Genomic DNA, 15,677 nt, shown 5'->3' with positions numbered 1-15,677 from the left:
AACGCCTGCGGCCCTGGCTCCCCCTCCCAATGCAGCCGAACCCCAGGCCCAGCAGTGCCTGGTGCCGGAGGAGCCCCCCTCGCCCGGGTCGTCCACGGGCCTGGCCTTGGCTCTGCTGCCCCCGGCCACGTGAGCAGAGCGCTGGTGCTGTTGCCGTAGGAAGGGCTCCGCAAACAGCTGCCCGGGCCAGGGACGAGCTGCCCGGAGTCCAGCTGGACCCAGGCCGAGCAAGCGCCCGCGAGCCGCGTTACCTGCGAGTTGACGGACTGGCCCATGGGGATCCGCGAGCACTCCAGCGCGTACTGCTTCACGCAGAAGTACCAGCCCTGGGGAGAGCAGAGCGCGTGGGCTGCGGGCAGGCGGCCAGACCGCCCCACTGCCGCCTCAGCCCCCGTGCCGGGCCCTGCCCGCGGCCAGACCGCCCCCACCCCCGCCTCAGCCCCCGTGCCGGGCCCTGCCCGCGCCAGACCGCTCCCCCTCCCGCCTCAGCCCCCGTGCCGGGCCCTGCCCGCGGCCAGACCGCCCCCACCCCCGCCTCAGCCCCCGTGCCGGGCCCTGCCCGCGGCCAGACCGCCCCCACCCCCGCCTCAGCCCCCGTGCCGGGCCCTGCCCGCGGCCAGACCGCCCCCACTCCCGCCTCAGCCCCCGTGCCGGGCCCTGCCCGCGGCCAGACCGCCCCACCGCCGCCTCAGCCCCCGTGCCGGGCCCTGCCCGCGGCCAGACCGCCCCCACTGCCGCCTCAGCCCCCGTGCCGGGCCCTGCCCGCGGCCAGACCGCCCCCACCCCCGCCTCAGCCCCCGTGCCGGGCCCTGCCCGCGCCAGACCGCTCCCCCTCCCGCCTCAGCCCCCGTGCCGGGCCCTGCCCGCGGCCAGACCGCCCCCACCCCCGCCTCAGCCCCCGTGCCGGGCCCTGCCCGCGGCCAGACCGCCCCCACCCCCGCCTCAGCCCCCGTGCCGGGCCCTGCCCGCGGCCAGACCGCCCCCACTCCCGCCTCAGCCCCCGTGCCGGGCCCTGCCCGCGGCCAGACCGCCCCCACTCCCGCCTCAGCCCCCGTGCCGGGTCCTGCCCGCGGCCAGACCGCCCCCACCCCCGCCTCAGCCCCCGTGCCGGGCCCTGCCCGCGGCCAGACCGCCCCCACTCCCGCCTCAGCCCCCGTGCCGGGCCCTGCCCGCGGCCAGACCGCCCCCACTCCCGCCTCAGCCCCCGTGCCGGGTCCTGCCCGCGGCCAGACCGCCCCCACTCCCGCCTCAGCCCCCGTGCCGGGTCCTGCCCGCGCCAGACCGCCCCCACCCCCGCCTCAGCCCCCGTGCCGGGCCCTGCCCGCGGCCAGACCGCTCCCCCTCCCGCCTCAGCCCCCGTGCCGGGCCCTGCCCGCGCCAGACCGCTCCCCCTCCCGCCTCAGCCCCCGTGCCGGGCCCTGCCCGCGGCCAGACCGCCCCCACTGCCGCCTCAGCCCCCGTGCCGGGCCCTGCCCGCGGCCAGACCGCCCCCACCCCCGCCTCAGCCCCCGTGCCGGGCCCTGCCCGCGCCAGACCGCCCCCACCCCCGCCTCAGCCCCCGTGCCGGGCCCTGCCCGCGCCAGACCGCTCCCCCTCCCGCCTCAGCCCCCGTGCCGGGCCCTGCCCGCGGCCAGACCGCCCCCACTCCCGCCTCAGCCCCCGTGCCGGGCCCTGCCCGCGCCAGACCGCCCCCACTCCCGCCTCAGCCCCCGTGCCGGGCCCTGCCCGCGCCAGACCGCTCCCCCTCCCGCCTCAGCCCCCGTGCCGGGCCCTGCCCGCGGCCAGACCGCCCCCACTGCCGCCTCAGCCCCCGTGCCGGGCCCTGCCCGCGCCAGACCGCCCCTACTCCCGCCTCAGCCCCCGTGCCGGGCCCTGCCCGCGCCAGACCGCTCCCCCTCCCGCCTCAGCCCCCGTGCCGGGCCCTGCCCGCGGCCAGACCGCCCCCACTCCCGCCTCAGCCCCCGTGCCGGGCCCTGCCCGCGCCAGACCGCCCCCACTCCCGCCTCAGCCCCCGTGCCGGGCCCTGCCCGCGGCCAGACCGCCCCCACTGCCGCCTCAGCCCCCGTGCCGGGCCCTGCCCGCGGCCAGACCGCCCCCGCTCCCGCCTCAGCCCCCGTGCCGGGCCCTGCCCGCGCCAGACCGCCCCCACTCCCGCCTCAGCCCCCGTGCCGGGCCCTGCCCGCGGCCAGACCGCCCCCACCGCCGCCTCAGCCCCCGTGCCGGGCCCTGCCCGCGGCCAGACCGCCCCCACCCCCGCCTCAGCCCCCGTGCCGGGCCCTGCCCGCGGCCAGACCGCCCCACCGCCGCCTCAGCCCCCGTGCCGGGCCCTGCCCGCGCCAGACCGCCCCCGCCGCCGCCTCAGCCCCCGTGCCGGGCCCTGCCCGCGCCAGACCGCCCCCCGCTCCCGCCTCAGCCCCCGTGCCGGGCCCTGCCCGCGCCAGACCGCCCCCACCGCCGCCTCAGCCCCCGTGCCGGGCCCTGCCCGCGGCCAGACCGCCCCCTCCCGCCTCAGCCCCCGTGCCGGGCCCTGCCCACGGCCAGACCGCCCCACCGCCGCCTCAGCCCCCGTGCCGGGCCCTGCCCGCGCCAGACCGCCCCCGCCGCCGCCTCAGCCCCCGTGCCGGGCCCTGCCCGCGCCAGACCGCCCCCACTCCCGCCTCAGCCCCCGTGCCGGGCCCTGCCCGCGCCAGACCGCCCCCACCGCCGCCTCAGCCCCCGTGCCGGGCCCTGCCCGCGGCCACTGCCGCCTCAGCCCCCGTGCCGGGCCCTGCCCGCGCCAGACCGCCCCCGCTCCCGCCTCAGCCCCCGTGCCGGGCCCTGCCCGCGCCAGACCGCCCCCACCGCCGCCTCAGCCCCCGTGCCGGGCCCTGCCCGCGGCCAGACCGCCCCTACTCCCGCCTCAGCCCCCGTGCCGGGCCCTGCCCGCGCCAGACCGCCCCACCGCCGCCTCAGCCCCCGTGCCGGGCCCTGCCCGCGGCCAGACCGCCCCCACCCCCGCCTCAGCCCCCGTGCCGGGCCCTGCCCGCGCCAGACCGCCCCCACCGCCGCCTCAGCCCCCGTGCCGGGCCCTGCCCGCGGCCAGACCGCCCCCACCCCCGCCTCAGCCCCCGTGCCGGGCCCTGCCCGCGCCAGACCGCCCCCACCGCCGCCTCAGCCCCCGTGCCCGGCCCTGCCCGCGCCAGACCGCCCCCACCGCCGCCTCAGCCCCCGTGCCGGGCCCTGCCCGCGCCAGACCGCCCCCACCGCCGCCTCAGCCCCCGTGCCGGGCCCTGCCCGCGGCCAGACCGCCCCCACTCCCGCCTCAGCCCCCGTGGCAGTCAGCAGTTCTCTGGCCTCACCCCTCTAGGCCCAAGCAACTCTGGGCCCTCGTCCTGGGCACAGCTGAGCAGCTGTCACATTACTGGATCTTGAGGGGAGCAGCCAGGTCGCTGCTGCACCCACAGGTGGGGGTGTTGGCCCCAAGAATGGTGTAGAAGGGGCCATGTGAGGTATTGAATAGAAGCTACTGGCTGCTGATCCCGTGTACGCTATTTACGTGAGTGTAGAATGTCTGTGTGTAGGTAGGGTCTGTAATCTGTGTGGAAACTGAATATTTCTCTGCATGTGGTTGAGCATTGGGCAGAGCCCGGCCTGTGGACATGCTAATTAGCGAGGCTCTGTGGGACAATGGCACTCGATGGGCCAAGGACACACCTAAAGCAGGAGGGCTGAGGCCTAAGAGCCGCCAGCAGAGAGAGGCTGAGGACCAGGTGACCGGCTTCAGCCAAGAAGAGGCCAGGAAGGGGGTATAAAGAGGCCATGTGGTCGATGCCATTTTCTCCTCAGCTCAGCACTTCATCCCAGAGGCAGCACTGCAGGGATTGAAGAGCCCGGAAGACCTGTGAACCCATCCTGATCGTAGGATGTGCAACAAGAACTTTTAAACCAGCAGCTGCAACATCTCTGCTAGAGCCTGCATCGAGGACTGGGAGATTCGGTGCATGTAACGTACTGTACTTTAGTAACCTTACTCTCAGGCTTTTCTTTCCTGTAATAATAAACCTTCAGATATAGATTCTAAAGGATTGGCCCAGTGTGATTTGTGGGTAAGGTCCAGAGGGTAAATTGACCAGGGATCTGTGGCTGGTTTCCTGGAACCGGACAGAACTTGTTCGGGGTAGGTGGGATTGGGTGCTAGGACCCCCCCACCTGTGTATGAGGCCCGGGGCCATCTGGGGCACGGATATTGCTGGGGTGTCAGAGGGGTTTTGCTCAGGAGGCTTCAGGCAGGCAGCTAAAGTGCTCTGTGGGACTGGTGTGTGGCCTGTTTGGAGAGGTCACCAGTCTGGGGGCTGTAAGGAGCCCTGGATTTGAGCAATTCGCCCTGAGCGGACGCCCTCAGCTGTGCCCAGACACAGCCCGGTCTGTCACAGTGGCGTAGTCGGCAGGATCCACAGATCTTGGTCAATTGAGCTTGGGATCTGGACCACGCTGTCTAAATTTGATTTTTGGTGTTGAGAGTTTGGTTGGGTAAAGAGCAGCTGCAATGAGTGAGCTACAGTATGAAAATCTGGACAGAGAGACTCTGGAACTCTTGTGCTTGGAAGGAGGCTTTGTCTTTAATGAGGAAGTTTCTAATCCGGAGCTGGCATTTTTGTTAAAGTTCAGAAATGCTGCAGAAGAAATAAGAGAGCAGGACCCAGTGAGGAGAATGCAACTTAGAAGTAAACGAGAAGTGGAGGAGTCTCGTCTGCTATCACAACAGAGAATACAGAGGCGAGACCGAGAACATGCAGAGAGAATGGCAGAACATGCAGAGAGAATGGCAGAACACGCAAAGAGAATGGCAAGCCTTGAACTTCAGCTTAAGAGAAGAAAAGATCAAAAGGAACTGTGTCCTCCTGAAAGTTCAGGTATGACCGTGTGGGCATGTGGGGTAATGTTGTACCCCAGCCCCGAAGCATGTGTGGGGTTTGTGAGGGGGGTACAGGTAACTCTGGGAAGCTTTCTGGGGCTAGTCAATCTTATTGTAACCAAAAGAAAAGTGTCTCTAGATGTTTGCCTGTGGCTGGTAGCCGTGAATCTGCGAGTGAGGCTTCTAAGGGCCTGTCTAGTGCCTCAAAGGCGAGGCTGAAATCAACACCAGGGCGGAAAAAGCCCAGAAATCAGAGAAAGTTTTCTGGGGCTGGCCAGTTTTACTGTAACCAAGGGGAAAGTGTCTCTACATGTGTGCCTGTGGCAGATGGCTGTGTGTCTGTGCAGGGGGGCAGTGAGCCTGTGGGTGAGTGATCCAAGGGCCTGTCTGATGCCTCAGAGGTGAGGCTGGAATCAGAACCAGGGCAGGAAGGGCCCAGAAATCAGGAAAATGTTTCTCTGGGGCAGCCTGGAGTGGCTGGCCAGAGTGAAGTTTTAGTTGAGGAGTTGTTGGCTGGTGAGGTTTGTGCAGTTGAACTGGCACAAGCTGGGAATGAGTTGTGTGAAGCACAGTGTGTGCAAGCTGGCGATTTGGCTGGTGGAAGTAGCAGTGGGTCAGTGAAGGAAGCTGTCTCAGAGTCTAGCTGTATGCCTGAGATTAGCCAGGGGTGTGGGGACAAGGGAGAAACTGTCTCTGGTTGCCTGTCTGTGTGTGGGGAAGAGTTTCTTCCTGTGTCTGAGGAAGGTGCCCCACAGCCTGTGTTGGCTGAAAGCAGGGCTGTTGTCCCAGAGTTGGGTCTGGATACAGAGAAGGCCCAGAAAGGAGGTGTGTCTAAGTTTGTGTCTGCTGGGGAGGAGGATGCTGTGACTTGGGTAGATCCAGGCAGTGTCTTGCCAGAACCCCAGAGACCAGACAGTGGGGACCCTGATGTTGTGCCGGATGCTGCTGTGTTGCTGGAAGAGGGGGAAGCGACTCTGTGGAACCAGGGAGACCCCTTAGCCCAGGCACAAGGAGGGAATCAGGGCATGTTAACTCTGGAGCCTAATGATGACAGGGAAGTTTACAGCCATCTAGAGAGCTGCAAAGGGAGAAAAGGTGCCTCTGACCTTGTATCTTGTGAGTCTGTCTGTGTGCCTGAGAGGGGATTGTCTGTGAATCCACCGGAGGGGCCAGGGAGGACTCAAGGAGTAAAGGAATTGCAGGAGGAGTTGGTTGTGGCTCAGCAGTGCAAGGCTGCTGCAGAGCCAGAGAAGGGTGAACTGCTGCTTAAGGAAGCTCATAGGGAGGAGAGTCCTGGCAGTGCTTGTAGCAAGCAGGTTGCAGTAACTGAGAGAGGTGCCGATGCCTGGCTTGGAAAAGGCATCCAGGAGAAAGCTCTGCCTGTAAAAGGCAGCAGCTTGTTGTGTGAGGCACTTGTTGCAGTGCCTGACAGACAGAACTTGTCTGTTAACAGTGACTCCACTGACTTGGGTTTAGGGAAACCCAGTGTGGATGGTGGTGGAGAGGTCTCGGAGGGACTGAGGGTTGTTCCAGAGGAGGCAGGAACAGCCAGAGAACTGGAGCAGGCTGCTAACCCAGTGACTGTGTGTGACCAGCTTGCTGGGAAGTCAGTGTGTGTGGGACAGGATTGTTCCCAGGTGAAGGAGGAGAGTGGGAAGTTAGTGTCTCAGATTCAGGAGAAGGGCTGGGTAGCTAAGTATGCAGAGCAGAACAGCTGTGTGGTCGCTCTTGTCACATTACCGAATTGGAGGGAAGCAGCCAGATCGCTGCTGCACCCCTAGGTGGGGGTGTTGGCCCCAGAAATTGGTATAAAAGGGAGCCATGTGGGGTATTGAATGGGAGCTTGTTGTTTGTTGATCTTATGTACGCTATTTATGTGAGTGTATAATGTCTGTGTGTGTAGGTAGGAATCTGTAATCTGTGTGGAAGCTGAATATTTCTGTGAATGTGGTTAAGCATGGCTATGGACAGGCTGAGTAGCAAAGCCCTGTGGAACAATGGCTCTCAATAGCCTATGGACACACCCAAAGAATGGGATTTGTCACCTGAGAGCAGCCAGCAGGGAACACAGAGATTGGCCTCTGACCAGGTGACTTGCTGCATACAAGAAGAGGCCGGGAAGGAGGTATAAAGAGGCCATGTGGTAGATGCCATTTTGGTTCTCAGCTCAGCACTTCATCCCAGAGGCAGCACTGCAGGGATTGAAGAGCCCGGAAGACCTGTGAACCCATCCTGATCGTAGGATGTGCAATAAGAGCTTTTAAACCAGCAGCTGCAACATCTCTGCTAGAGCCTGCATCGAGGACTGGGAGATTCGGTGCATGTAACGTACTGTACTTTAATAACCTCACTCTCAGGCTTTTCTTTCTTGTGATAATAAACCTTTAGATATAGATTCTAAAGGATTGGCCTAGCGTGATTTGTGGGTAAGGTCCAGAGGGTAAATTGACCAGAGATCTGTGGCTGGTTTCTTGGAACCGGACAGGACTTGTTCGGGGTAGGTGGGATTGGGTGCTAGGACCCCCCACCTGTGTATGAGGCCCGGGGCCATCTGGGGCACGGATATTGCTGGGGTGTCGGAGGGGTTTTGCTCGGGAGGCTTCAGGCAAGCAGCTGAAGCGCTCTGTGGGACTGGTTTGTGGCCTGTTTGGAGAGGTCACCAGTCTGGGGGCTGTAAGGAGCCCCGGATTTGAGCAATTCGCCCTGAGCGGACGCCCTCAGCTGTGCCCAGACACGGCCCGGTCCGTCACAACTCTCTCTAGGATGCAGGAGATGGGAGTTACGCTCCCATCTCTGGACACGGTGGACACTCATAGTCTATCAGGGAGGTTGATATCTGGTTCCATGTGGAAACAGAGGTTAGAGAGGGACAGAGGAGAGACTTGGGAGTCTACAGCTCACTGCTGTTACCCCACTGAGTGGGGGAAGGGGGAGAATTCCAGGGCCATTGTGAGCCAGGGAGTCACGCCCAGCCAGCCCTTTGTCTTGGTCTGGCCAGAGGTTTCAGGACTGGAGCCCAGAGGACAAGGGGGAGGGGCAGGACTTGCTTTGGCCAAGAAAATTTGCAGTTTAAACCTGAGGGGCCAAAACTGCAATGGTGTGGGGCCAGAGAAGGGGCCTGACGGAGAATTTCAGCATACACCTGGTATAGGATTGTTCTTGTTACTAATGTTAATTCTTGTAACCAATGGATTATTGTTGCAGAGAATCGTAAGGATGTCTGATGTGCCTGATCTTATGGAAACACCTGGTAACTTGTCAGGGAATGTGCCCAGTGACAGACTGTACGTAAAAGGACATTGTGATGTTGGTATTTCATGGTTAATGCTTGTAACTGGTCCAGGAACTTCTTACAGGACAAAAAAGGTTCCAGCCAGAAGATCCTGTGTGAAAAGGGAAACTGAGGCACGCCACCATTTTGTTTTCGTGGATAAGCGCAAAAATGCCTACACTATTTGGGATGAGAATACCTGCATTCACACAATGTTAATTGTGGTTCAGAGAGTTGCCAGAGCTGGCCCGGATAAATTCACTACTTTCTTCAGCTCTGGGCAAAATCACCTGACACACACGGGGATCATGCTACAAAGGCAGATCCAATTAGTTCTGGATCTTACCAAATTTTACCTTGGGATTCTAAGACAATGCAAGGACGTGGTTGTCGCTATGACAGACCTGGCAGTAATGAAGCCTATTTTTGGCGAACGGGGCTCTCATACACTGATCTAGCTCTATACTGTTGTTTCTAACATTGGATTAGAACATGTGATGACACAGAGCCAGAACATGGGGAGGCCTGTGATGCCCTCAGTGATGTTACTGGCATCACTTCCTGCATCAATTTCCATTGGGGGTGTCACGTTACTGGATCTTGAGGGGAGCAGCCAGGTCGCTGCTGCACCCACAGGTGGGGGTGTTGGCCCCAAGAATGGTATAGAAGGGGCCATGTGAGGTATTGAATAGAAGCTACTGGCTGCTGATCCCGTGTACGCTATTTACGTGAGTGTAGAATGTCTGTGTGTAGGTAGGGTCTGTAATCTGTGTGGAAACTGAATATTTCTCTGCATGTGGTTGAGCATTGGGCAGAGCCCGGCCTGTGGACATGCTAATTAGTGAGGCCCTGTGGGACAATGGCACTTGATGGGCCAAGGACACACCTAAAGCAGGAGGGCGGAGGCCTAAGAGCTGCAGCAGAGAGAGGCTGAGGACCAGGTGATCGGCTTCAGCCAAGAAGAGGCCAGGAAGGAGTATAAAGAGGCCATGTGGGGGACTCCATTTTGTTCTCAGCTCAGCACTTCATCCCAGAGGCAGCACTGCAGGGATTGAAGAGCCCGGAAGACCTGTGAACCCATCCTGATCGTAGGATGTGCAATAAGGACTTTTAACCAGCAGCTGTAACATCTCTGCTAGAGCCTGCATCGAGGACTGGGAGATTCGGTGCATGTAACGTACTGTACTTTAATAACCTCACTCTCAGGCTTTTCTTTCTTGTAATAATAAACCTTTAGATATAGATTCTAAAGGATTGGCCCAGACACGGCCCAGGCCCTGCCCCCCCTTCCTGCCATCCGAGCCCGCCATCCCCCGGTGCCCTGGGGCCGGGCAGCGCGCCGGCCGGGGACGCTCACCTGGAAGCCGAGCTCCATGAGGACGATGCCGCCGGGCAGGGCTCTCTGCAGGTGGTAGGAGGTGACGGGGGGGCTGGCGCTCTGCAGAGAGGAGGACCAGGCCGGTGGGTAGCCAGGGCCAGGGGTGCCTGCTGGGGAGGCAGGCTGGGCCCCAGGGCTGGGCCGGGGGTGTCTGGAGATACCTGCCTGGGTAAGGGTCCATTGACCTGCCACGGGGAGTCACTCACTGACCCTGAGGGGCACCAGGGGGCACCTGCCTCCCGGCCCGGCGCTGCCAGGCAGAGGCGTGGTGCTGGGCTCACCGGGTGCTGCTGGGGGGGCGGAGGGGCTTACTCGGTGCTGCGGGGGGGGCGCTGCGGGGGGAGAGGGGCTCACTCAGTGCTGCGGGGGGGGGCGCTGCGGGGGGGGAGGGGCTCACTCAGTGCTGCGGGGGGGGCGCTGCGGGGGGGGAGGGGCTCACTCGGCGCTGCGGGGGGGCGCGTTGCAGGGGGCGGAAGGCTCACTCGGCGCTGCAGGGGGCGGAGGGGCTCACTCGGCGCTGCTGGGGGGCGCGTTGCAGGGGGCGGAGGGGCTCACTCGGCGCTGCGGGGGGGCGCGTTGCAGGGGGGAGGGGCTCACTCAGTGCTGCGGGGGGGGGGCGCTGCGGGGGGGAGGGGCTCACAGTGCTGCGGGGGGGGCGCTGCGGGGGGGAGGGGCTCACTCGGCGCTGCTGGGGGGCGCGTTGCAGAGGGCGGAGGGGCTCACTCGGCGCTGCGGGGGGGCGCGTTGCAGGGGGCGGAGGGGCTCACTCGGCGCTGCGGGGGGGGGCGCGTTGCAGGGGGGAGGGGCTCACGCAGTGCTGCGGGGGGCGCTGCGGGGGGGAGGGGCTCACAGTGCTGCGGGGGGGCGCTGCGGGGGGGAGGGGCTCACTCGGCGCTGCTGGGGGGCGCGTTGCAGAGGGCGGAGGGGCTCACTCGGCGCTGCGGGGGGGCGCGTTGCAGGGGGCGGAGGGGCTCACTCGGCGCTGCGGGGGGGCGCGTTGCAGGGGGAGGGGCTCACTTGGCGCTGCGGGGGGGCGCGTGCAGAGGGGGAGGGGCTCACTCGGCGCTGCGGGGGGGCGCGCTGCGGGGGGCGGAGGGGCTCACTCGGTGCTGCGGGGGGGAGCGCTGCGGGGGGCGGAGGGGCTCACTCGGCGCTGCGGGGGGGGGCGTTGCAGGGGGCGGTGGGGCTCACTGGGCGCTGCGGGGGGGCGGAGGGGCTCACTGGGCGCTGCGGGGGGGCGGAGGGGCTCACTCGGTGCTGCGGGGGGGGCGCGCTGCGGGGGGCGGAGGGGCTCACTCGGCGCTGCGGGGGGGCGCGTTGCAGGGGGCGGAGGGGCTCACTGGGCGCTGCGGGGGGGCGGAGGGGCTCACTCGGCGCTGCGGGGGGGCGGAGGGCAGAGAGAGGGGCTGCGGGGGGGCGGAGGGGCTCACTCAGCGCTGCGGGGGGGCGGAGGGCAGAGAGAGGGGCTGCGGGGGGGCGGAGGGGCTCACTCAGCGCTGCAGGGGGGCGGAGGGCAGAGAGGGGGGCGGAGGGGCTCATTCGGCGCTGCGGGGGGGCGGAGGGCAGAGAGAGGGGCTGCGGGGGGGCGGAGGGGCTCACTCGGCGCTGCGGGGGGGCGCGTTGCAGGGGGCGGAGGGGCTCACTGGGCGCTGCGGGGGGGCGGAGGGCAGAGAGAGGGGCTGCGGGGGGGCGGAGGGGCTCACTCGGCGCTGCAGGGGGCGGAGGGCAGAGAGAGGGGCTGCGGGGGGGGCGGAGGGCGCAGAGAGGGGCTGCGGGGGGGCGGAGGGGCTCACTCGGAGCTGCGGGGGGGCGGAGGGGCTCACTCGGAGCTGCGGGGGGGCGGAGGGGCTCACTCAGCGCTGCAGGGGGGCGGAGGGCAGAGAGAGGGGCTGCGGGGGGGCGGAGGGCAGAGAGGGGCTGCGGGGGGGCGGAGGGGCTCACTCAGCGCTGCAGGGGGGCGGAGGGCAGAGAGGGGGGCGGAGGGGCTCATTCGGCGCTGCGGGGGGGCGGAGGGCAGAGAGAGGGGCTGCGGGGGGGCGGAGGGCAGAGAGGGGGGCTGCGGGGGGGCGGAGGGGCTCACTCAGCGCTGCAGGGGGGCGGAGGGCAGAGAGAGGGGCTGCGGGGGGGCGGAGGGCAGAGAGAGGGGCTGCGGGGGGGCGGAGGGGCTCACTCAGCGCTGCAGGGGGGCGGAGGGCAGAGAGAGGGGCTGCGGGGGGGCGGAGGGGCTCACTCGGCGCTGCGGGGGGGCGGAGGGCAGAGAGAGGGGCTGCGGGGGGGCGGAGGGCAGAGAGGGGCTGCGGGGGGGCGGAGGGGCTCACTCGGCGCTGCGGGGGGGGCGGAGGGCAGAGAGGGGCTGCGGGGGGGCGGGGGGGCAGGGTGCTGCAGGACACCAGGTACTCCGAGGCAGGGGACTGGGGCTCCTGTCACCCCCCAGCACTGCCCCTCTGGTTACATCACTGCCTTCCGCCCGAGGCCCCGCCCCTCAGGAGCAGGCGCCGCCCATTTGGGGGCCCCAGTGTCCGGGGGTGGCCTGGCTGTGCCACTGGAGCAGGTCTCGGAGGCCCCACCCTGGGTCCGGCGTGTGGGTCTGAGCTGGAGAGCTGCCCCACTGCCCCAGCCCCAGGGGAGGGGGGTCCCAGCAGCAGGCCCGCCCGTCCGGCTCTCACCTTCGGACTCCCGTCTGCCTTGGGCTTGCAGGAGAAGGAGCCTCGCCCCTCGGTGCCCAGGGCTGCCAGGGCGCGGGTCCGGGCCGTGCTGCAAAGAGAACAGTCCTGTGAGCGGCGCCAGCCGCAGCTCCCCGCCCCCCCGGACCGGCGGCCACTGACCTGCGGGCGGGCGAGGGGGGCCGCACCTGCACCAGGATGAAGCCCATGCTCTGCAGGTACTGGATGTACTGCTGCAGGAAGGCGCTGCACATCTCCTGCAGCCAGGGCTCCTCCTGCAGCCTGCAGGGCAGCGCGTCCCCTGCGTCACAGCCGTGGCTCCGGTCCCGCCCCGGCGCCGCCGAGTCGCTGGAGCGATGGCGCTTCTGCAAGAGAGGGAGCCGGGCAGCCGGAGCCCGCGGGGGAGAGCAGGCCCGGCCCTGCCCGAGGGACCCGCTGGCCGGCGCAGCTCCAGGGCCGGGGGGAGAGCAGGCCCGGCCCTGCCCGAGGGACCCGCTGGCCGGCGCAGCTCCAGGGCCTGGGGGAGAGCAGGCCCGGCCCTGCCCGAGGGACCCGCTGGCCGGCGCAGCTCCAGGGCCGGGGGGAGAGCAGGTCCGGCCCTGCCCGAGGGACCCGCTGGCCGGCGCAGCTCCAGGGCCCAGGGGAGAGCAGGTCCGGCCCTGCCCGAGGGACCCGCTGGCCGGCGCAGCTCCAGGGCCGGGGGGAGAGGAGGCCCGGCCCTGCCCGAGGGACCCGCTGGCCGGCGCAGCTCCAGGGCCCAGGGGAGAGCAGGCCTGGCCCTGCCCGAGGGACCCGCTGGCCGGCGCAGCTCCAGGGCCCGGGGGAGAGCAGGCCCGGCCCTGCCCGAGGGACCCGCTGGCCGGCGCAGCTCCAGGGCCGGGGGGAGAGCAGGCCCGGCCCTGCCCGAGGGACCCGCTGGCCGGCGCAGCTCCAGGGGGGGGGAGAGAGCAGGCCCGGCCCTGCCCGAGGGACCCGCTGGCCGGCGCAGCTCCAGGGCCCAGGGGAGAGCAGGTCCGGCCCTGCCCGAGGGACCCGCTGGCCGGCGCAGCTCCAGGGCCCAAGGGAGAGCAGGCCCGGCCCTGCCCGAGGGACCCGCTGGCCGGCGCAGCTCCAGGGCCGGGGGGAGAGCAGGTCCGGCCCTGCCCGAGGGACCCGCTGGCCGGCGCAGCTCCAGGGCCGGGGGGAGAGCAGGCCCGGCCCTGCCCGAGGGACCCGCTGGCCGGCGCAGCTCCAGGGCCCAGGGGAGAGCAGGCCCGGCCCTGCCCGAGGGACCCGCTGGCCGGCGCAGCTCCAGGGCCCAAGGGAGAGCAGGTCCGGCCCTGCCCGAGGGACCCGCTAGCCGGCGCAGCTCCAGGGCCCGGGGGAGAGCAGGCCCGGCCCTGCCCGAGGGACCCGCTGGCCGGCGCAGCTCCAGGGCCCAGGGGAGAGCAGGCCCGGCCCTGCCCGAGGGACCCGCTGGCCGGCGCAGCTCCAGGGCCCGGGGGAGAGCAGGCCCGGCCCTGCCCGAGGGACCCGCTGGCCGGCGCAGCTCCAGGGCCGGGGGGAGAGCAGGCCTGGCCCTGCCCGAGGGACCCGCTGGCCAGCGCAGCTCCAGGGCCCGGGGGGGAGCAGGCCCGGCCCTGCCCGAGGGACCCGCTGGCCAGCGCAGCTCCAGGGCCCAGGGGAGAGCAGGCCCGGCCCTGCCCGAGGGACCCGCTGGCCGGCGCAGCTCCAGGGCCCAGGGGAGAGCAGGCCCGGCCCTGCCCGAGGGACCCGCTGGCCGACGCAGCTCCAGGGCCCAGGGGAGAGCAGGCCCGGCCCTGCCCGAGGGACCCGCTGGCCGGCGCAGCTCCAGGGCCCAGGGGAGAGCAGGTCCGGCCCTGCCCGAGGGACCCGCTGGCCGACGCAGCTCCAGGGCCCAAGGGAGAGCAGGCCTGGCCCTGCCCGAGGGACCCGCTGGCCGGCGCAGCTCCAGGGCCGGGGGGAGAGCAGGCCCGGCCCTGCCCGAGGGACCCGCTGGCCGGCGCAGCTCCAGGGCCCGGGGGAGAGCAGGTCCGGCCCTGCCCGAGGGACCCGCTGGCCGGCGCAGCTCCAGGGCCCAGGGGAGAGCAGGCCCGGCCCTGCCCGAGGGACCCGCTGGCCGGCGCAGCTCCAGGGCCCAGGGGGAGAGCAGGCCCGGCCCTGCCCGAGGGACCCGCTGGCCGACGCAGCTCCAGGGCCCAAGGGAGAGCAGGCCCGGCCCTGCCCGAGGGACCCGCTGGCCGGCGCAGCTCCAGGGCCCAGGGGAGAGCAGGCCCGGCCCTGCCCGAGGGACCCGCTGGCTGGCGGCGCTCCAGGGCCGGGGGGAGAGCAGGCCCGGCCCTGCCCGAGGGACCCGCTGGCCGGCGCAGCTCCAGGGCCCGGGGGAGAGCAGGCCCGGCCCTGCCCGAGGGACCCGCTGGCCGGCGCAGCTCCAGGGCCCGGGGGAGAGCAGGCCCGGCCCTGCCCGAGGGACCCGCTGGCCGGCGCAGCTCCAGGGCCCGGGGGAGAGCAGGCCTGGCCCTGCCCGAGGGACCCGCTGGCCGGCGCAGCTCCAGGGCCCAGGGGAGAGCAGGCCCGGCCCTGCCCGAGGGACCCGCTGGCCGGCGCAGCTCCAGGGCCCAAGGGAGAGCAGGCCCGGCCCTGCCCGAGGGACCCGCTGGCCGACGCAGCTCCAGGGCCCAGGGGAGAGCAGGCCTGGCCCTGCCCGAGGGACCCGCTGGCCGGCGCAGCTCCAGGGCCCAGGGGAGAGCAGGCCCGGCCCTGCCCGAGGGACCCGCTGGCCGGCGCAGCTCCAGGGCCGGGGGGAGAGCAGGTCCGGCCCTGCCCGAGGGACCCGCTAGCCGGCGCAGCTCCAGGGCCCAGGGGAGAGCAGGCCCGGCCCTGCCCGAGGGACCCGCTGGCCGACGCAGCTCCAGGGCCCAAGGGAGAGCAGGTCCGGCCCTGCCCGAGGGACCCGCTGGCCGACGCAGCTCCAGGGCCCAGGGGAGAGCAGGTCCGGCCCTGCCCGAGGGACCCGCTGGCCGGCGCAGCTCCAGGGCCCAGGGGAGAGCAGGCCCGGCCCTGCCCGAGGGACCCGCTGGCCGGCGCAGCTCCAGGGCCCAGGGGAGAGCAGGCCCGGCCCTGCCCGAGGGACCCGCTGGCCGACGCAGCTCCAGGGCCCAAGGGAGAGCAGGCCCGGCCCTGCCCGAGGGACCCGCTGGCCGGCGCAGCTCCAGGGCCCAGGGGAGAGCAGGCCCGGCCCTGCCCGAGGGACCCGCTGGCTGGCGCAGCTCCAGGGCCGGGGGGAGAGCAGGCCCGGCCCTGCCCGAGGGACCCGCTGGCCGGCGCAGCTCCAGGGCCGGGGGGAGAGCAGGCCTGGCCCTGCCCGAGGGACCCGCTGGCCGGCGCAGCTCCAGGGCCGGGGGGAGAGCAGGCCTGGCCCTGCCCGAGGGACCCGCTGGCCGGCGCAGCTCCAGGGCCCGGGGGAGAGCA

General features: G+C 69.5%; 1 protein-coding gene across 1 annotated transcript in view; it reads right to left on the bottom strand.

Annotated features, from left to right (window-relative positions):
• Positions 1-15,677, bottom strand: part of SZT2 (SZT2 subunit of KICSTOR complex) — a 183,277-nt gene that overhangs the window by 12,203 nt on the left and 155,397 nt on the right. Inside the window, 4 exon segments of the mRNA XM_089780666.1 lie at positions 252-326; positions 9,523-9,603; positions 12,210-12,297; positions 12,369-12,571. Of these exon segments, the coding sequence (XP_089636792.1) occupies positions 252-326; positions 9,523-9,603; positions 12,210-12,297; positions 12,369-12,571 (447 nt within the window).

The sequence above is a fragment of the Pelodiscus sinensis genome, chromosome 9, assembly GCF_052426305.1.
Source record: "Pelodiscus sinensis isolate ZL-2025 chromosome 9, ASM5242630v1, whole genome shotgun sequence".
Lineage (NCBI taxonomy): Eukaryota > Metazoa > Chordata > Testudines > Trionychidae > Pelodiscus > Pelodiscus sinensis.
The sequence above is the reverse complement of the archived record's forward strand: the minus strand, read 5'-3'. Positions and strand labels throughout refer to the sequence as shown.